The 20,012-nt window shown below is 36.6% G+C and overlaps 1 protein-coding gene across 2 annotated transcripts in view; it reads left to right on the forward strand.

Moving 5' to 3' along the window:
* The window catches only part of LOC150086947 (thioredoxin reductase 1, cytoplasmic-like), a 147,305-nt gene that overhangs the window by 44,942 nt on the left and 82,351 nt on the right, over window positions 1-20,012 (forward strand). For both annotated transcript variants that reach the window (XM_090372834.1, XM_090372835.1), the window contains one exon: window positions 9,700-9,768. In XM_090372834.1, coding sequence (XP_090228960.1) covers window positions 9,700-9,768 — 69 coding nt within the window. The remainder of the gene's footprint in view (window positions 1-9,699; window positions 9,769-20,012) is intronic.

Here is a 20,012-nt window from a genome sequence, read left to right on the forward strand (position 1 = left end):
GAAAAAAACACATGCAAGGTGTTATTGGGTTCAATTACAATATTTTCAGCCGACCCGGCTAGCCAGGTGGGTAAAGTGCCTGCCTGGCAACCCCCAAAGGTCCTGGGTTCGAATCCTTCCTCTGGCTTGGATCACAGTAAAATGCAAAAACTTTGGGAGGTGTATTATGGCCAGAGAAGCCAATGCACCGACAACTAACAAAAAAAACCCCAATATTTTCACAGTACCTCCATTTATTCCTGTGGGATGCAAAACTTATTTCCATATTTTTTTTTTTTTAGTTTGCACCAGCCAGCACTTAAACTCAACTTACGTAAAGTCAAATTTACGTAAGTTGAGTATTACGTAAGTCGAGGAGCGCCTGTATGTTTTTTTGGAGTCATAATCAGTTGATGTCTAACAGACAATCCAAACAGAAATCCACAGGCAGAAAAATCGTAAGTAAGCTAATGTTTGATATACTGTACTGTTAAATAATCCTGTGCCTGCATTTTTATATAAAATGTATGTTTTCAGTGAAATTTCAAGTTCAGCGTAGACTATAAAAAAAAAAAAAAAAAAAACCCTCTTTTCAAAAATTCTCCTGCTGTCCTGTTTTTTGAGAATTCCTGCTTTTTGCAAACTTGAAACCTTTTAGCCAAAAAAAAAAATTTCCCTTCTGCTCACAATCTGATCTCAGATTTTTGAAAGTCAAAAGTTGGCAACTGTATAAAAGTGCCAATGAGGCACTTTTAAAATTACTATAACATGGATCAAATTGCAAGAATTGAATAAGAACCGATTAGTGTGTTTTACTAAATGCCCTCAGACTCTCGGAGCAAGAAAAAAAAGCTGACATCTTGAGCAGTGACACATTGGCAGCTATTTAAAGCTGTGTAAGCATACATAGTACAATCAAAAAGTCCCCAGAATTTCATGCTAGTATTTAAATAGTTTGCATTACAGCTGTAAGGTTTTGTGGGGCATTGATGTTGATCTTGATGCATACGCATGTTAAGTGAGAACTGGCTTGATCATTTTGCTTGTGTGTCACAGCAGATTGATTGTGGGATGTCATAGTTTTGAAACGGCATGCTAACATCAACCTCTTTAAACTTGGGGAAAAGTACTGCAGAGATGTTACAAGTTACAAAAAAGTTTATGGAGATGATGCTTTGAAGAAAACAGTGGTTTAATCAATTTTAAAATGGACAGAAAACATTGAAATGATAGCAAATTGTTGTTGAGATGTCTCATGAAGTTGAACCGTTTGTAGGCTCAGTACACACAATCCTGATACAAGATTCAGGGGTGTGTCATGTGTGTGCAAAGTTCCATGCTTACTGTTGGACAGTCAAATGGACTGCAGGAAAGCCGGCACAGGCGATTTATTCGAAGAGATCTATGCAGGATCTGAGTTTCCTAAGAAAAGTGGTCATTGGGGATGAGAGTGGGATATTCACCTACGACCCCAAGACCAAGGTGAAATCATTCAGATGGCACACAAAAATGTCCCCACAGCTCAAGAAGTCTAGTACAACAAAATTGAACATCAAAGTCATGCTGATAATTTTTTTATTATTATTATAAGGGTATATGCACCACAAATTTGTGACTGTGGAGAAGCATTACTGCTGCTTACGACATTGAGGTTTTGGGATGTTAGCTTGAGAATATGAGGCGAAGTTACCTCAGAAATGGAAGATGGCTGGATCTGCACTATGATAATGAAGTGAAGCCAGTCGACATCGATGGACAGGGCAGTGTCGAGTCAGTTTGGTGTGACATAAGCATAGGGAAATCAAAATTGAGAGTAGGAGTGTGCTATAGGCCTAATGACTCTGATGAGTATAATAAGATATTGTACAGAGAAATAGTGGGCCAGTAAATCAGAGAGTCTTATAATGGGGGATTTTAATTTCCCAGATATTGACTGGAATTTGTGGGTTGGTCACTCGCACACTAGCAAGGCTTTTGTGGATTTATTGGATGATTGTTTTCTACATCAGCATGTTCGTGAGGCAACAAGAGGGAGCAATACTCTTGATCTGATTATCAGTAGTGATTCTTCATGCATTAAGAATCTGCAGATAAATGAACAACTAGGTGGCAGTGATCACAGTGTGTTGAAGTGGGATTTACTCAAGGAGGTAATTACCATCAGAGGTAAAGGGAAGGGTTTTTGTTTTCGTAAAGGCGACTATGATGGTCTGAGACAGTATTTAAATTCTATACAGTGGGACCAACTGATGATGTTACCAACAGCAAACTCAAAATGGGAAGCATTCAAGGAACTAATCTTGGAGGCTACCAGGCTTTACATACCAACTAAGAAATATTGTTCAAGGTTTAGGCCTAAATGGTTGTCAGATGAACTAATGATACATGTGGCAGAGAAGAAAAACGCATGGGATACATACAAATTAATGGGTGACATGGAAGCCTATGATAGATATAAGTTGGTCTGTAACCAAGTCACAAAGGAGATTAGGCAGGCAAAGGCAGACTACGAAAAATCCTTGGCAAAGGATGCAAAGAAAAACAGAAAAGAGTTCTTTACATATTTGAACTCGAGAAGGAAAGGGATGAATCAGATTGGTCCACTGGATATTGATGGTTCAACAGTTGAGGATCCTGCTCAGGTGGCTAACAATCTAAACGAGTATTTTGCATCTACATTCACGCATGAGGAGTTATTCGGGAAGGGGAATGATGTAGGTAAAGTAAACATTGGCAGTGAGCTGGATGATTTTGTAATAACTGAGAGGGAAGTGGAGGAGAGATTGTTGAGGATAAACATAAAAAAGGCACCTGGGGTGGATGGGATCTATCCAGTTATATTAAAGGAGGCAGCAAAGGAAGTATGCAAACCCCTAGCCATAATTACGAGAGCTTCTTTGGACTCAGGGGAGGTACCCATAGACTGGAGATGTGCAAATGTAACCCCAATTCACAAAGGAGGATCACAGGCTGACACAAGTAATTATAGACCTGTTAGTTTAACTTCTGTTCCAGGTAAATTAATGGAGGCACTGGTTAAAGAAGCACTGCAGGATCATCTGGACAAGAATTCAGTTATAGCTCAGACACAGCATGGTTTTGTTAAGGGCAGGTCTTGTCTGACCAATTTGATTGGATACTATGATGTAGTCACAAAAGAACTGGATGCAGGGAATAACTTTGATATTATATATTTGGATCTTAGAAAGGCTTTTGATACTGTTGCACATGGAAGACTGCTGCACAAATTGGAGCAGTGTGGCATTGGAGGCAAATTGCTGCTATGGATAAGGGGATGGTTGAGTGGCAGAAGACAGAGAGTGGTAATCAATGGACACCGCTCAACGTGGACTAATGTTATTAGTGGAGTTCCTCAAGGTTCAGTGTTGGGTCCGTTGTTGTTTTCGGTGTTTATGAATGATATTGATGATGGTATATCAAGTTTAATGTCCAAGTTTGCAGATGATACAAAGGTTGGCAGGGTCGTTAAGGACACTACTGACGCTATGCTGTTGCAACAGGATCTGGAAAGGTTGAACAGATGGGCTGAGAGGTGGCAAATGAAGTTTAACATTGACAAATGTAAAGTACTACATATGGGAAACAGTAACCCCAGAGCAACGTATCAACTCTGCGGTACTACACTGACAGTGGTGGAGAATGAAAAGGACCTGGGGGTGATTGTGCAGGCAGATATGAAGTTCTCTGAGCAGTGCAGACGAGCTGCAAGAGTAGCTCATGGTGTCTTGTCAATGATATACAGGAATTTTTCTAGCAGGGATAAGGAGGTGATTATTCCCTTGTATAAGGCAATGGTTAGGCCACATCTTGAGTACTGTATACAGGTCTGGAGGCCTCATTTCAAGAAGGATGTAGAGCTGCTGGAACGGGTACAGAGAAGGGCAACAAGATTAGTGAATGGAACAAAGGGTTGCTCTTACGAAGAAAGGCTTAAGTTTTGCAAATTGCAGAGTCTGGAGACTAGGCACCGGCAAGGTGATCTGATAGAGGTGTATAAGGCTTTGAATGGTTTGAGCATGCTAAATGCCAATGGGATTCTTCATCTTTCTCAGAATAATCACCTCAGAGGGCATAAATTCAAATTGAGGAAGGACGGATGTCGGATAGATGTGCGGAAATTTGCCTTTGGCCAGCGGGTGGTTGGTTGGTGGAACCGACTTCCATCATTTGTTGTTGAAGTTGATAGCCTAAACAAATTTAAAGCTCAACTGGACAGGTATTTCGAACGAACGGAGGGGTGAAATGGGAGTGGGGTTTTTTTTTTTTTTTTTTTGGCTGATGCTGAATAAGCTTGCTTTCTTGCATCATATGCCTCTACTAATGCTAATGCTAATAATGCTCCCACTCACACAGCAATAGTAGTTCTTGGCTGTGAAAAAAAATCTATCATGCAGCAGTCTCCCTACTCCTCAACCTTACGCTGTTTGACTTCTGGCTATTCTCTAAACTGGAAATTGGTCTTTGGGGTAATTTTGGTACAGTAAATGACACCAAAGAAAATGCCAGAGTGGGCCCTACATGTGCCAGAAATGAAATTTTAAAGAATTTCAAAGCTTGGAAAGACCAATGGAGCAAGTGTGTATGTATGTATACAGAAGGAAGGTACTGTGAAGGTGATTAGCTTAATAAGCCCAACTGTTCACTCAAACTTTTATAGTAAAATTTGTACACTTTGAATGTATCTTGTATAGCACATAATGAATTATTTGATTTTCTTTATTCATAGCTCTGCTTTCCCATTTGGACTATTTTTCTGAAAATTTGATAGTTTCAATAAAGAACAAGGTTATCACAAGTACATTAGGTAATGAAGGAAAGATATTAAGGAAAGTGAAATGCTAATGTGATGGCTGACTACTAACAAGATAACAAGAAAAACGCATGTGCATGCACAGATTGAATTGCGTAACTATAAAATTCCAAACATTTCACCTAAATACCTACTATTTAGGTGAAATATCGAAAATTAAAATCAAAATATTACCTTTGATCATGGTTGGTAACATTTCAGGTCTACAAATTGTAATCAATTTGGTATAACATATAACCAAGTATAAATAAATAAATTTTCTGTTTGTACTCTGGGATGGATGCATAGGGTCAAAGTAGATTTTTTTTATTTAAAAAAAAAATTTTTTTTTTTTATTAGAGAAAGGTCAGTATATAGTAGAACAAAGTCTGTTATTTTTGAAATTAGCTAGCAAAATTATCAGAAAGTAACATTTTTGAATAAACGCTATATTTTATTTATTATTTTTTTTTAAATTTTGATTTACAGACAAGTACTTTGAGTGGTAGATGTAGTTGCTATTAAATAATGATTTTAAATTTTAAAAATGTTTAAAATAAAACAATTTTTTTCTAATAGTTTTTTTTTTTTTTTTTTTTTACCACTTTTCTATCTTTTATGTCAAATGTTTTCAGCAGCAGCAACTTCAGTTTTAATCAGGATACAGGCTTTCTGTTAATCCATAGTGTTACCCTAACCATTGAGATTAGCAGAAAAGAAGACACTGGACTACTAATTTTAGGAGTGTTCACAAATTCATGAAGCATCTGTTTGTTTCACGTAGTCTGTTAGTCCATTTACTGAAATATCAGTGGACAGATTTTCATGAAATTTATATTTGACTCTTTTTAGAAAAATTTGTTATCCCAAATTTCATTAAAATCAATAATAATTATAGACAGAAACCTAACTAATTATTATTAATATTATTTTCATGTATATCACAAAAGTTATCCATGTACTTTAGCTGAAGCAGCTGTGAAGGGATTCTCCTGATTAGAAACAATTTCCAGATAACCATTGGCATTGATGTTGTTGTACAACTGGTATCAAGAAACTCATTATGTAACACGAATAACACTCCTCATTACACCATCACCAGCCTGTAGGATAGGTCCATTGATTCATGCTGTTTTAGTCATTCTCTTCTCCCCATCATTACATTATGGCGCATTATAGCCAAAGTAGCTTATGCGCCATCAAATCCCCATATCAACAATATCCCCATCATTACGAAACAGCAGGAACTGGGATTCTTCACACCAGGCAGTGTTTTTCTAGTCCTCCACTGCGCGATGTGTTGGTGTTCCTGAGCCCACTCTAATCGTTTTTGTTTTTGTTTTTTGTTTTTTTTGCTGACAGAAGCAGAACCGGTTGTTGTTGGCTGCAATATTCATCTGTGACAAGGTACAATTCATGCATTCTAAAATGCTTCTTTGATTACCACTGTTGTACTGGGTTATTTTACTGACTATAGCCATTCCAGGAAGTGACTGTGTAGGTACTTCAAATGAATGTCTATAGCCATTCTGTTATCCTGCACAAGTCTTTGTTTCACATCAGTGAGCTGTTTCTGATATGTAAACTTCAGCAGGGTTGCAGTTTCCATGATACATATACTAGCACATCTGGCATCAACTATTATGCTATGATCAAAGTCACTTAAATCGTTCATCTTTCTCATTGTTATATCGAATTTCATCATCCCTATACAGGAACTCCCCGACTTACATAACACTCGACTTATGGAAATTCGACTTTACATAAGTTTTTGCCAGCCGGTGCAAACTTAAAAAAATCGTGGAAATGTATTTTGCATCCCTTAGGAATGAATGGAGGTATCGTGAAAATATCATAATGTGAACCCAATAACGCTTTTTTTTTTTTTTTTTTTTTTTTTTTTTAATTCGTTCCAAGTCCTTGGAAGTTGAAAATTTCACTATATTACTAAACTATTTATCTCTTTAAAAGGTCATATTTATAATGGAAATTGCATTACCCTTTCATCGTTATCATATGTTCCCGTTATAAGAATCAATTTTGAACACCTTTGTGATATTTTTCTAAAGCATGTTTCTGGAGGTCACGACCAAAAAACAATAAAAACGATTTGCACTTTCCTTTTTATTGGGCTTTTCTGTTAGTGCATATAATTATAAACGAGTAGTAAACTCGATCTTATTGTATTTGTGACAATACTGATAACTGCAGTTGTGTGGATTTTTACGTTACGGTATTATGGTGAAACGAGTTCCCCAATATAAAAAAATTTGTTTTTTATATGATTGAAATCTTCAATCATATAAAAAACAAATTTTCAGAAACTGCTCTTCATTCCTATTTATGTATTACAATGATGAAGAGAAAGGGACCAACGGAAAGTGCAAGTGCTGGCAGTGCCAGGAAACTAAACAAAATTGATTTAGAAATGAAGATGAAAATGATTAAGAAGTACGAAGCAGGACAAAGTTTGTCATCTATTGCAAGGGAATTAGGTCTCTCTGCTTTGACAATGAATACTATTTTAAAGGACAGTGCGTGTATAAAAGAACATGTCAAAGGATCAACGCATTTAAGATCAACAGTGATCACAAAACGGCATTCAGGTGCTATATCGAAGATGGAACAGCTGTTAATAATATGGATGGAAAATCAGATTCAGAAGCGATTGCCCCTGAGTCCAATGGACATTCAAGCAAAAGCAACAAGTATTTATAAAGATATTAAGGATAAGTATGGCAAACCCAAGTTCATGGCAAGCAACGGGTGGTTTAATAGGTTCAAGCATCGCACTGGTTTCCACAACTTTAAAGTATGCGGTGAAGTCGCCAGTACCGATTCTGCAGCTGCAGAGAAATTTTGTGATGTGTTGGAAAAAATTATTGATGAAGGTGGCTATTCAACACAGCAATTTTTTAACGTTGACGAGACTGCTCTGGATTGGAAAAAATGCCGGATCGAAAATACAATGCCAGGTTTCAAGGTGTCAAAAGATGGGGCTGTGCTCTTGCTTGGGGCTAATATGCAGCAGGAGATTACAGATTAAAACCACTGCTTGTGTACTATTCCAAAAATCCTCTTGCATTTAAGGGCATCAATAAGGCCACCCTACCTGTGCATTTATGATCAAACCAGAGAGCATGGATAACAGTATCTCTCTTTGAGGATTGGTTTAAATGCCGCTTCATTCCAGAGGTTGAAAAATATTGTAAAGACGACGTTCCTTTCAAGATTTTGCTTCTATTAGATCATGCTCCTGGTCCATCCTACGCATCTAGATGATTTCAATTCGAACGTGAGAGTCATATTTCTACCACAAAACACGACTTCACTGATCCAACCTATGGATCAGGGTGTTATTTCGAATTTAAAACCATACTATTTACCCACAAAATTTGCTCAGGCATTGTCTGCAGTAGATGATGAGAAAAATTTTACGTTGAGACTTTTGGAAATCTTACAATATTTCTCACGCCATCTTAAACATTAATAAGGCCTGGGTGGAAATTACTAAAAGTTGTTTAAATAGCGGATGGAAGAAAATATGCCCACAGCACGTAAAAGGTTTCGAAGGATTTGAAAAAGGTGAATCATATGAAGAGGTTACAGATAAGATTGTAAAGGTTACAGAGCTACTTCAGTTGGAGGTTGATGCCAAGGATGTGGAGGAGTTAATAGAAGAAGAGAAGGAATTATCTAAAGAAGAACTTATTGACTTGCAGGCAGCAATAGTGAAAGAAGAAAATGCTGACGAAGCTCAAGATGAACCAAATGAGCCGAGATTACCACCAGAGAGATGGCAATGGCATTTTGTGAAATTGCATCGACAGTTGTGAGTTTTGAGAAGATGGATTCTAACAGTGAACGGTTCTTAAAAGTTAACAGAAGGGTGAATGATATGCTTGCTACAAAGAAATCTACAATGAAAAAAAATGCCACCGTCCAGTCATCTATTAACATGTTCTTTCGTAAAGTTGAGCGGCTGACCCCTTCTAAATCTCCACAGCCCTCAACCTCCACAGTGGTGTACTTATCAGCTGAAGATGTTAATTCTGGCAATGATGTTCAAGAGGTAAAACTTACTGATGTTATGCCTGTCTCCTCTCTTTTTTTGTAATTTTATGATTTTGAAATATTTTTAAATTGCACGCTTTTGTAATTTTTCCTGCACATGACTTAAAAAATTGAATAAATACAATAAATTCTATTTACATGTTCGTCGAACATTTATTTTTTGATTCAATCAATTCAGCGAACACAGTCGTGAGTGCTTCACAAGCATGGGGGAAATTCCGACTTATGCAGCGTCCTGCGAAATGCAACCCTTACGTAAGTCGGGGTGTTCCTGTATATCCGCCCCTCTTGCTTTATAATATGTGGTATGAACACATGATGCCACTACTGAAAGAGGTATACCTATTCATTTCATGAAAAGGGTAGGTGTGCCTAATAAAGTGGCCATTTAATGTGTATTTGTTTATTATATTAATTACAGAATATCCATGAAATATGTTTTGTTTCGATTTTTATTAAAATACAGGAGGAAATAAAGTACGTTGCAAAAAGTTAAGGGAATTTTGTGTTGAGGAACATGAAGTGAAAACAATTAATTAGTTATTCGCTTCTTTACCTGTGTTAATCACAGAAAATGGAAAAATTCAGTTAACTTGAAAAGAAAAATTGAACACACCTGGAATTTAATACAGTGCATACATTACATAACTTGTTATTTTTTATGATCTCCTATAGTTCTATATGACTTCTTGGCTTCTCGTTAAAATTATCATTGTATTTCATCCATATTGGTTGTGATATAATAATTTTAACCACATAAATAATAGGCTGAACTTGCATATGTAAAATATGCTGTATGATTTTAAAAATTCAATATTTCCATTAATATATTTCAGGCTTAGGGGGAACCTGTGTAAACGTAGGCTGTATCCCTAAGAAACTGATGCACCAGGCTGCTTTATTAGGTAAGTGAAAATATGTTTGAAAACACCTTTTCTCCTTTCAATTTTCAATTTATTTTTTTTAGTGTATTTATGACATTTTATTATTGCCTCATATAATTTAAAAATAATGTGTTTAACTTAAGAGAGTATTTCAAATTTTCATCTGATAGTAATCAGTATATTGACCAGTTCAAGTTAGGCAATAGTTAAAAAAAAAAAAAATTGTCAGGCCAAAAGTGTAGTAATGTACAATTGTTTTTTTAATAACTGCTAATTTTCCAGCATTTGGAATTTAGCATGTGTATAGTGATATATTGAATATGAGATGGAGTAATTTAGTATTTTCATAGGTTGAAGTTTTAAGAAAAAGAGTGGATAATATAGAAAGGAATCACTTACTTGGGGTGTCTGGTCTGAGGAGTCCAGGCTGGTCTAAAGCTTTTCGTGTCATAAATGAAGCCATTTAATAAGAATTGGAATAATCTAATTTAATTGTCATTGTAAGAAAAAATGACTGGTTGATTTCCTTGCTAGAGAAGTAAGCAATATTGTGTGTGCTGAGAGAGAGGGGGGGGGGACATTATCAAGGCCATAGTACAAGTTATTGAAAACCATTCCATTTCTCCTGAGAATGTGTTAGCTATGCTGGAACAAAGTCATTAAACAGACAAACTGAAGCTCTTAAATCATAATGTGGGAATGTTATGATTTAAGAACATGTCATGAACAGGGTTGAAACATGAAACAAACGAGTTTTCTAAATGCATGTGAGCAAAAAGGAGTGAATTTCTGATAGCAGTCGACTCTTTGGAGTAACTTTTTTTTTGTGGAATCCTGAAATTTTGTAAAAACTAACTGTGTATAAATGCTTTAATCCTTCTCAGAGTGTGTACATGGTGTGTATTTTCAGTGTCATTTTAAATACATTTCAAATAATATTTCAGCGCTATTTTTATCCCCCCATCTATTATAAGCAATTTCTGAAATTAGAAATGCAGATAAGAGATGACAGGATGTACTAAAATTTTCAAGGTAATTTGTGCATTAATGGACACATTGTTTGAAGTAACCTTTAAAACGTACATCTGTGTGTATACTCCCCCAAAGCCCACATACGAAAACAGATATATATGAATGAATTCCTGAAAGAATTAAAGTGAAGGTGTTTGGTAGTACGGATCTACAGTGGACATGGAAGATTATAATTTTTGCTGATGTTTCAGCTGATACAACAAAGTTTATCGTGCGGTTACATGGGTTGAGCCGACTGGGCTGGCCGGGTGGGTAAAGTGCTTGCCTGGTAACCCAAAGGTCGCGGGTTCGATTCCCGCCTCGGGCTTGGATCAAAGTACTGCAAAAACTTGGGAGGTGCATTATGGCCACAGAAGCCTATGCGCCAACAACTACCAAAAAAAAAAAAAAAAAACATGGGTTGAAATTCAGTATAACTGTTACATATTGTGGTAAATGTTGGATCAGTAATGCATAGATCAGCAGTTCCCAAACTTTTTGGCACCATACCCCTTTCTGATTATCAGAAACCCTATCACTTCACTTCTTTACGATCACTCAATACCCCTTTTAACAAAATTCAATCCATAATTTAAAATGTAAAATAAACAGAAAACCTTTGTAATCAAGTAGAGAAGTGGCGTACTATTTCAATGCAGGTACTGAAATAGTTTGAGAAAATAATACTATACTATATTATGCTTTTTCTATCTTTACTTTATGGCGACTATATTGTTCCTTCTGTGATGGCAAGAGCTTGTTCTTAGGCTCTTTGGAAATGATTGTGTTTATCCATGAGTTGATTTAAAGTAACTAATATTGTTTATTAATCAAATAACATTACCTAGTAGGCGATTCTGATATTCATTAAGTGTTTGAGTTTTTAATGGTCGAATGTGTTTTTTTTTTTTTTTTTTTGCTGTTGGCTATTGTGCAGGACTGAGTAAAATTCGATTAAAAATGATGTTAGTTATTTTTGGTCATCTTGTGGATAAACATAATAATTTCTAGAGTATAAGCCTTGTCAGGAGGGACAGTATGTGGCCCCTAAGCAATGAAGACAGAAGAACATAATGCAGTGCAGCATTATTTTCTTAAACTAAAACCAAGTAAAAAATTTTAGTTAAAATGAAAAATAAGCACAGATAGTTTACTCGACAAAAATTTAATAAGAATGTAATTTAACATAAATAACAGAAACAAAACGGATTTAATGTGCAGGATGATGCTTCATTTTCTTCAAATAGGTTTCAAAAACACAAGTTGTTTTTGACATCCAATTGATTTATTTGTTTTGTTTTATTCTGACTAAACTTAAAACTTTTCCATAGAAGTACAGCGCTGAAAATGAATAAGAGGAATAGTATTAGCCTTATGGTGCAAGGAAACCCAAGTCATTTTCTGCAACAGCCAAAAAAATGAATTTAAAAAATAGGTTAAGTTGTCTGACTCCACCACCCAGAGGAGTACTTTTCAAATAATTAAAAACTTGATGGATAAAAGCAAACTTCTTGCAATACAGTCTGAACCTTTTTCCTGTAATTTGAATTTATAGCCCCTAGTTCTGTGATTATATAAAAAAAAAATAAAAATTACACACTCATTCATTTTACTTTCTCTTCTCAGAGCCTTATACACCTCAGTTAGGTCTTCTTTAAGATGCCTAGTAACCAAGCTCTGCAGCCCACAGAGATGTCCTTTTGCCAATCTCACTAGAGATTATCATTAGTAGAGGCATACGATGCAAAAAAGCAAGCTTATGCAGCATCAGCAAAAAAAAGAAAAAAAAAAAACCCCTCCCATTTCACCCCTCCATTTGTTCCAAACGCCTGTCGAGCTCAGCCTTAAATTTATTTAGGCTATCAACTTCCACAATAAAAGATGGAAGTCTGTTCCATCAATCAACCACCCGCTGGCTAAAGGCAAATTTCCGCACATCTATTCTACAACTGTCTTTCCTCAATTTGAATCTATGCCCCCCTTGGGTTCTTAATCTGAGCAAGAGGAAGAATCCCATCAGCATTCAGCTTGCTCAACCCATTCAAGGCCTTATACACCTCAATCAGATCACCTCACAGGTGCCTACTCTCCAGGCACTGCAATTCGCAGAACTTAAGCCTTTCTTGGTAAGAGCACAGCTTTGTTCCCCTCACCAATCTTGTTGCCCTTTGTACTCATTCCAGCAACTCTACATCCTTCCTAAAATGAGGCCTCCAGATCTCTACACAGTACTCTAGGTGTGGCCTGACCATTGCCTTGTACAACAGAATAATCACCGCCCTGTCCCTACTAGCAGAATTCCTATGTATCATTGACAAGACTCCATTACCTGCTGTGGTAGCCTGTCTGCAGTGCTCAGTAAACTTTATATTTGATTGCACTGTTACACCTAGGTCTTTTTCACTTTCCACTTCCCTGAGTGTAGTACAACACAGTTGGTATGTTTCTCTTGGGTTATTGCTACCCATATGCAGTATTTTGCATTTGTCAATGTTAAACTTCAGTTGCTACTTCTCAGCCCATTTGCCCAACTTGTCTAGGTCCAGTTGGAGTAGCATTCTGTCTTTACTGTCGTTAACAACCCTGCCAACCTTTGTATCATCTGCAAACTTGGACATTAATATTGATATGCCTTCATCAATATCATTGATGAATACACAAAACAACAATGGACTAGCACTGAACCCTGGGGGACTCCACTAATAACATTTGTCCATGAACACCAGTGTCCATTGATTACCACTCGGTCATCTCCCACTCAACCATCCCTTAATCCAATGTAGCAACTTACCCTTAATGCCATACCTCTCCAATTTGTACAGCAGTCTTCCATGTGCAACAGTATCAAAAGCTTTCCTGAAATCCAAGTATATGATATCAGAATTATTTTTGACATTCAGTTCCTTTGTGACCACATCATAGTATCCAATCAAATTGGTCAGACAAGACCTCCCTTAACAAACCCATGCTGTGTCTTAACTATTACTGAAGTTTTGTCTAGATGATCCTGCAATGCTTCTTTAACCAGTGATTCCATTATTTTCTCCAGAACACAAGTTAAACTAACAGGTCTATAGTTATTTGTGTCACCTTTTGAACCCCCTCCCCCTTTGATTTGGTGATACATTTGCACACCTCCAGTCCATTGGGACCTCCCCTGAGTCCAAGGAAGTTCTCATAATTATGGCTAAGGGTTTGCTTATTTCCTTTGCTACCTCCTTTAATTTAAGTGTATAGATCCCATCCACCCCAGGTGCCTTCCTTATGTTTAACTTCAACAATTTCTCTTCCACTTTGCTCTCAGTTATTACAAAATCACTTAGCTCACTGTTAGAGTTTAAACTTTTGGCTTTCCCCTCATTGAATAACTCATGTGTGAATGTAGATGCAAAATACTCATTCAGTTTATCAGCTACCTGAGCATGATAATCAATAGTCAACCCATCTATGTTAAGTGGTCCAATCTGATTCATCCCTTTCCTTCTAGAGTTTACATAAATAAAGAATCCTTTGCTGTTTTACTTTGCCTCCTTTGCCAATGATTTCTCATAATCTGCCTTCACCTGCCTAACCTCCTTTGTGACTTGATTACAGACAAGCTTATACCTGTCATAGGCTTCTGTGTCACTTGATAATTTATATGCATCCCCATACATTTTTCTTTTCTGCCACAAGCCTCATTAATTCATCTGACATCCATTTCGGCCTGAACCTTGAACAGTATTTCTTAGTTGGAATGAAAAGCCTAGTAGCCTCCAAGATTAAGTCCCTGAAGGCTTCCAATTTTGAATTCAACGTTGGTAACATCATCAGTTGATCCCACTGTACAGAATTTAAAAACTGTCTGAGACCCCTGTAGTCACCTTTATGAAAGCAAAAGCCCTTCCCTTTACCCTTGATGGTAGTTACATCTTTAAGTAAATCCCACACTGGTACACTGTGATCACTGTCACCTATTGGTTCCTTTATCTGTAAATTCCTAATGCATGAATCAGCAGTGCAGATAATCAGATCAAGAGTATTACTCCTTCTGGTTGCCTCTCGAACATGCTGCTGTAGAAAACAGTCATCCAGTAAATCCAAAAAAAGTCTTGCTAGTGTGCGAGTGACCAACCCACAAGTTCCAGTCAATATCTGGAAAGTTAAAATCCCCCATTGTAAGACATTGATTTACTGGCCCACTATTTCTCTGCACAATTGCTAATTATACTCAACAGATTCATTAGGCCTATAACACACACACACACACACACACACACCTACCTACCTGCCCCTACTCATTTTTCCTTTCCCAATGCATATGTCACACCAAACAGACTCAACATTGCATTGTCCACCAACATCAGTTGGGTGCACTTCTTTATCTTTTGTGTTTATTAACTAACAGCATAACCCCTCTTCCCTTCCTGTCCTGTCTATCCTTTCTGTACACATTGTACTCCCCAAATTCCAATTCTGTACTGCTTATATCTGTGCCATCACATCTCTGATATCTCAACAATATCTGCCTTAAATACAAATGGCTCTGTTGTACTGGATTCCATTGTTTAAGGAGATTAATATTGTATATATATCCAGTAATATATCAAATAACAAAATGTAGCTTTTGGGGTAAAATGGACCTCTTCATCAGCAATATACAGATTCTAACTGAATGATGTCAAGACCTTGATGCCTTGACTAGCACTTCAAGCTCATCAAATTTATTAACTGTGCTCCTAGCATTGGTGTACATGTAAGTACAGCAATACCCCGAAGTTACTCGATAGGTGGGTCCGACGAAAATCGCTTAAGTCGAATTCGCGTAAGTCGGGGTACAACTTTGCATATAAATACATAAATTTTGTTTAATTGGGACCAAGGACTAACAAAACCACTAGTTTAGAAGAAAAATATTAATAAAATTGCAGTTCTTTATACATATTAATACAAAATATGTATTAAAAAAATAAATGACTTGCGTAAAAAAGTTATTTCGATGTCGATGGCTTCATAAAATCTAACAAATTCGTCTGACGACACAGAGACTTCTTTTTTTCACGCAGAATTTCTTCGTAGCAAGCTAATAATTTTTTCATTCCTTGCTTTGTAGCTATAATGCGTTCTTTGTTGTAGTCTATGTTTTCTAAAATTAAGCCCTTTTCAATTGAGCTGATACCTTCTGTCAAGTTTGCAATTGTCATGCACTTTTCGGCGTTGCCTCATTTAGGCCTGTAGCACGTGCAATATCACATGGTCTTTCATTTCGCTCAAAGCGTTTCACAATTTCATATTTTTTCTCTATCGACAGAGACGGCCTGGCCATAAGCCTTACCGGGGACACCCGGTGGGCCGGGGGCCAGTGTGATTTTGGCCATAAACCATAGTATGAGGCCACTATAAATTTTCCTGGGTAAGAATTTTTGACCCAGTCTGCCTCTGTTTATCGATAATTGCTTTTCTTTTTCTCTTTGAATCTGCAGTGTCTTCAGTACGCTTCCTTTTCACACCTTTTAAGTATTTTACTCATTTTTAGGGAATAAAGCACAATTACAAAACGAGGAGGTATGCTTGATACGCATAAACAAAGCTGCGCACATGTAGCAACTGAATAAACAACACCATAAAGGCAGAGATACACTATTAACACCTCACATTTCTAGGGATTACTACCATAAAACAATAAAAATCCAGTTGCGTTTCTGCTAGTGGAATCTGTTATAAACTGGTAGTAAACTCGATCTAATTGCATACCGATAGCTGGAATTGTGTTGGTTTTTACGTTATTATGGTGAAATGTGTTTCCCCTAAAACAAATACATTTTCAGAATCTTCTCTTCATTCCTATCGTTTTGCGTTCGGTTAGGATGATTCTGCGTTCGACTGCCATTTCTTGTAAACACAAAGGCGAATCGTGCATAAGCCAATTCGGTTCGTGTTATATTATAAGATATCGTTACCGTATTTATAAATAGTGTATGATCGAATTTGTGTAGTGTAAACACATGTTATACGAGGACTGACTGTATACGGCTCGACCGACGCGATCCATTTCTCTCATGAAAACGATGTAATTTCCGACAAACGTTGAGCATGAATTCGAATGCACACATGTAAATATGACAGTTGGAATACAAATTCTTGTATATGTGTGCAGCTCATGTGCAGTAAAGTTGAATTTTGTTCATCTTTTGCTCTCACTCTCCGCCATCGCACCGTATATCGATAACATATGAAAAACGACCTTGAAGATAGTGGGCGGCAGTGTTGCCAAACGAAAAAATCAAGAACCGCGTAACTCCGAGTTTGCGTAAGTCGGGGTATTACCGTATACATGCACCTATTTCTATTCTTAGGTACCCTAACACAGCCCATGTCTTTATTTGTTCCACTATGACTCCCAATGTTCCTGGAAATCTCCATTGCCTTGCTTTCCATGCTACTGCTCATCCTAATAGAAGCAGTGTAAGAATCACTTTTGCCTCTGCCTGTGGCCACTGTTAACCTTTTAGTCTGTCCATCTTTGCAAAGATGCTGCCCTTCTTTGGCCCCTTTCAAGAATCTTTTTTTTTTTTTAGGTGTGGTTTTCATACTTGAATGCAATATTCCAAGTCTAGAGTTGCCTTATGCAGTGGGATTATGACTTCCATATATCTTCAAGCAAATAGTTGACAAATCAGGACACCATGGTGCTCCTGCTTAAAGAACTTCAGCTGCAATCACTCCAGATTCTGACATAATATATTCTATAATTCTAACATACAGGTAGTTCCTGACTTTATGAGTTAATTCGTTCCTAGCCTGTGCTCATAAAGCGAAAACTCGTAAAGCAGGAATTTATTACCCATAGACGATCTAAAAAATAGAGGTTACATTCTCAACAGTGAAATTAGTTAATTAATTAGTTTATATTTAAACAATGATTGATTTATCTAAAGAAAGGAAAACGTAGCCTGTAAAATGAAGCACATTATAATAATAAAGAAATCATTTATGACTTACAAATGTTAAAGAATGTTTATTCTTCATCATCGAGTAAATGCACACTCATTGATCACTCATTATTGGCTTGGCACTTGTTGGTTTGTTGCACAAGGAGTTGTCTTCTTCAGAAATGCTTCAAGAGGCATTTGTTTCCAAGATAATCTTATCTTTTCTTTATAAATTTCGATAGCATGCATAAGAATTTTTTAATGGAACGCACAAATTGCAACTCACACAATTTGTGCGGAGTAACAAGGAATAAAGATAAGATTCTGAAATTTTATTTGTTTTTTATACGATTGAAAATTTCAGTAATAGTGTTACATTTCGCCTTAATAGTGTAAAAAAACAGAATTCCAGCTATTGATATTTTCGCAAATGCAATAACGCAAAGTTTATAATTGCTTGTAGTAACAGAAAAGCCCAATAAACCGGAAAGTGCAAATTGTTTTTAATTGTTTTATGGTCGTGATCTCCAGAAATGTGCTTTAGAAAAATATCACAAAGCTGTTCAAAATTGGTTCTTATAACAGAACATACGATGACGATGAAAGTGTAGTGCATTTTAATGATTTCAATTGGTAACTAATACAATTTACACTATAAAAACAACCTTTTAGAGAGTTATATAGCGAAAATTTCAACTTCCAAGATCATGGAACGAATTACCAAAAAACAATGTATTATTGAGTTCACATTACGATATTTTCACGATTCAATGGTGTCTCTGGAACAGATTAATATCGTAAGTGGGGAACACTGTATAGCTATGTGCGTGGTTTCAAATGTGGTATTTATGAATGTTTAACATTCATTTTTCACAGTTAATGTTCATATTTTCGAATTTGTTGATACAGTACTAGATACTTGGGGAGGGGGAACGTGTAAACCTGGGAACACGTAAAGCGGGAGCTATCTGTATTTGCACTTTTTACCTCTCCCCCCCCCCCCAGTTGATTGTGGCCATGTAGCAACTTAAGCCATTAACCTTTTTTCCTGAAATTAAAACCCATTGCTTTGCATTTTATCTGCTGCTTCTTTGCTTATCACCATCCATCATGGAACTCTAATCACATATTACTAATAGTTCTTGTACTGTCAGCCATTTGATGTCATTCAATTCATGGCGCTGATCAAGTCTAGAATATTCTTGCCCCTGGTACTTTCCCTAATGCAGATAAAAATAACAGTCATCCAGTAGATTTAAAAATTTTATTCTTGGTGGTGAGTATCTCTCCCACTTTCTCCAGTCAGGGGCAAATTGAAATCACCTCTAATAGGACATTCACGCTTGCTCATCTATTCTGTTTGAATGTGGAGGCTCCCATCATAACCTTCTGATCTGTAGATTATTCCTACTCTCATTATACCTTTGCTTCCAACTATCATCACACTGATTCTCTTGCAGCATATGTAACTTCTGAATCTGGAAAATTGTCATGCTCAGGCTGCTTTGATAAATGAAATTCTGAAACAACTGATGTTAGCATTAGCTGTCTCACACATGGGATTCATCACCCATTTTATTGATGATGTTCCTGGAATTACTGTTTGCACAATTAAGACTAAGTTCTTGTATAGCTTGCTATCCTGATATACCCCTTGAAGTTATTTAAGCTTGTTTTCTTAGCATTAATATCACGTTATTTGAAATGTCACTATTCTCAGAACATACTGATTTTTGATGTGTGCAGGTGTTACTTTGACCCATATCATCGGATAAATGCATATCTATATTATTGCTGTTCCCCACAACTTCAGAATAATGGCACCTTCGGGGATTCAAGATGCCATTATTTCGATTTTTCCGTTATCTAGAAAGTTTTTAATATATTTAATGCAGAAATAGTGAGGCTAAATAAGAAATAGAGAGATTAAGAATGCAATTTTATTAACTGCACATTAAAAAGATAAACATGTGGACGATCCAATGTTATATTCTGCCATTAATACACTCCTGTTTAACCTATTTTCTGTTATTATTTGTCAAGTTTGTCACTAAGCTTTAATGTTATTCTTTGTTTCTTCTTTGTATGAGGTTTATTAACTTTAGGAGCCATAGTGAGTGGTTTTTAATTTAAAATAAATATAAAACAGTGGTATAATTCCCCCCCACCACATATAACACGGTACTTCTACAACATGTTTCGCTCTAACACGATTGATAAATTGCGGGAATCCTCGCACAACACGGTATTTAAATAATACGGTTTTGCTCTAACACAGAGAGAATTTCGGAAAACCTGACTATTAAGTTGGATGTAATTTTTCAAAATATCCACTCTTTTTGA

Source organism: Mastigoproctus giganteus, chromosome 4 (genome assembly GCF_048544385.1).
Source record: "Mastigoproctus giganteus isolate SK-2022 chromosome 4, ASM4854438v1, whole genome shotgun sequence".
NCBI lineage: Eukaryota > Metazoa > Arthropoda > Arachnida > Uropygi > Thelyphonidae > Mastigoproctus > Mastigoproctus giganteus.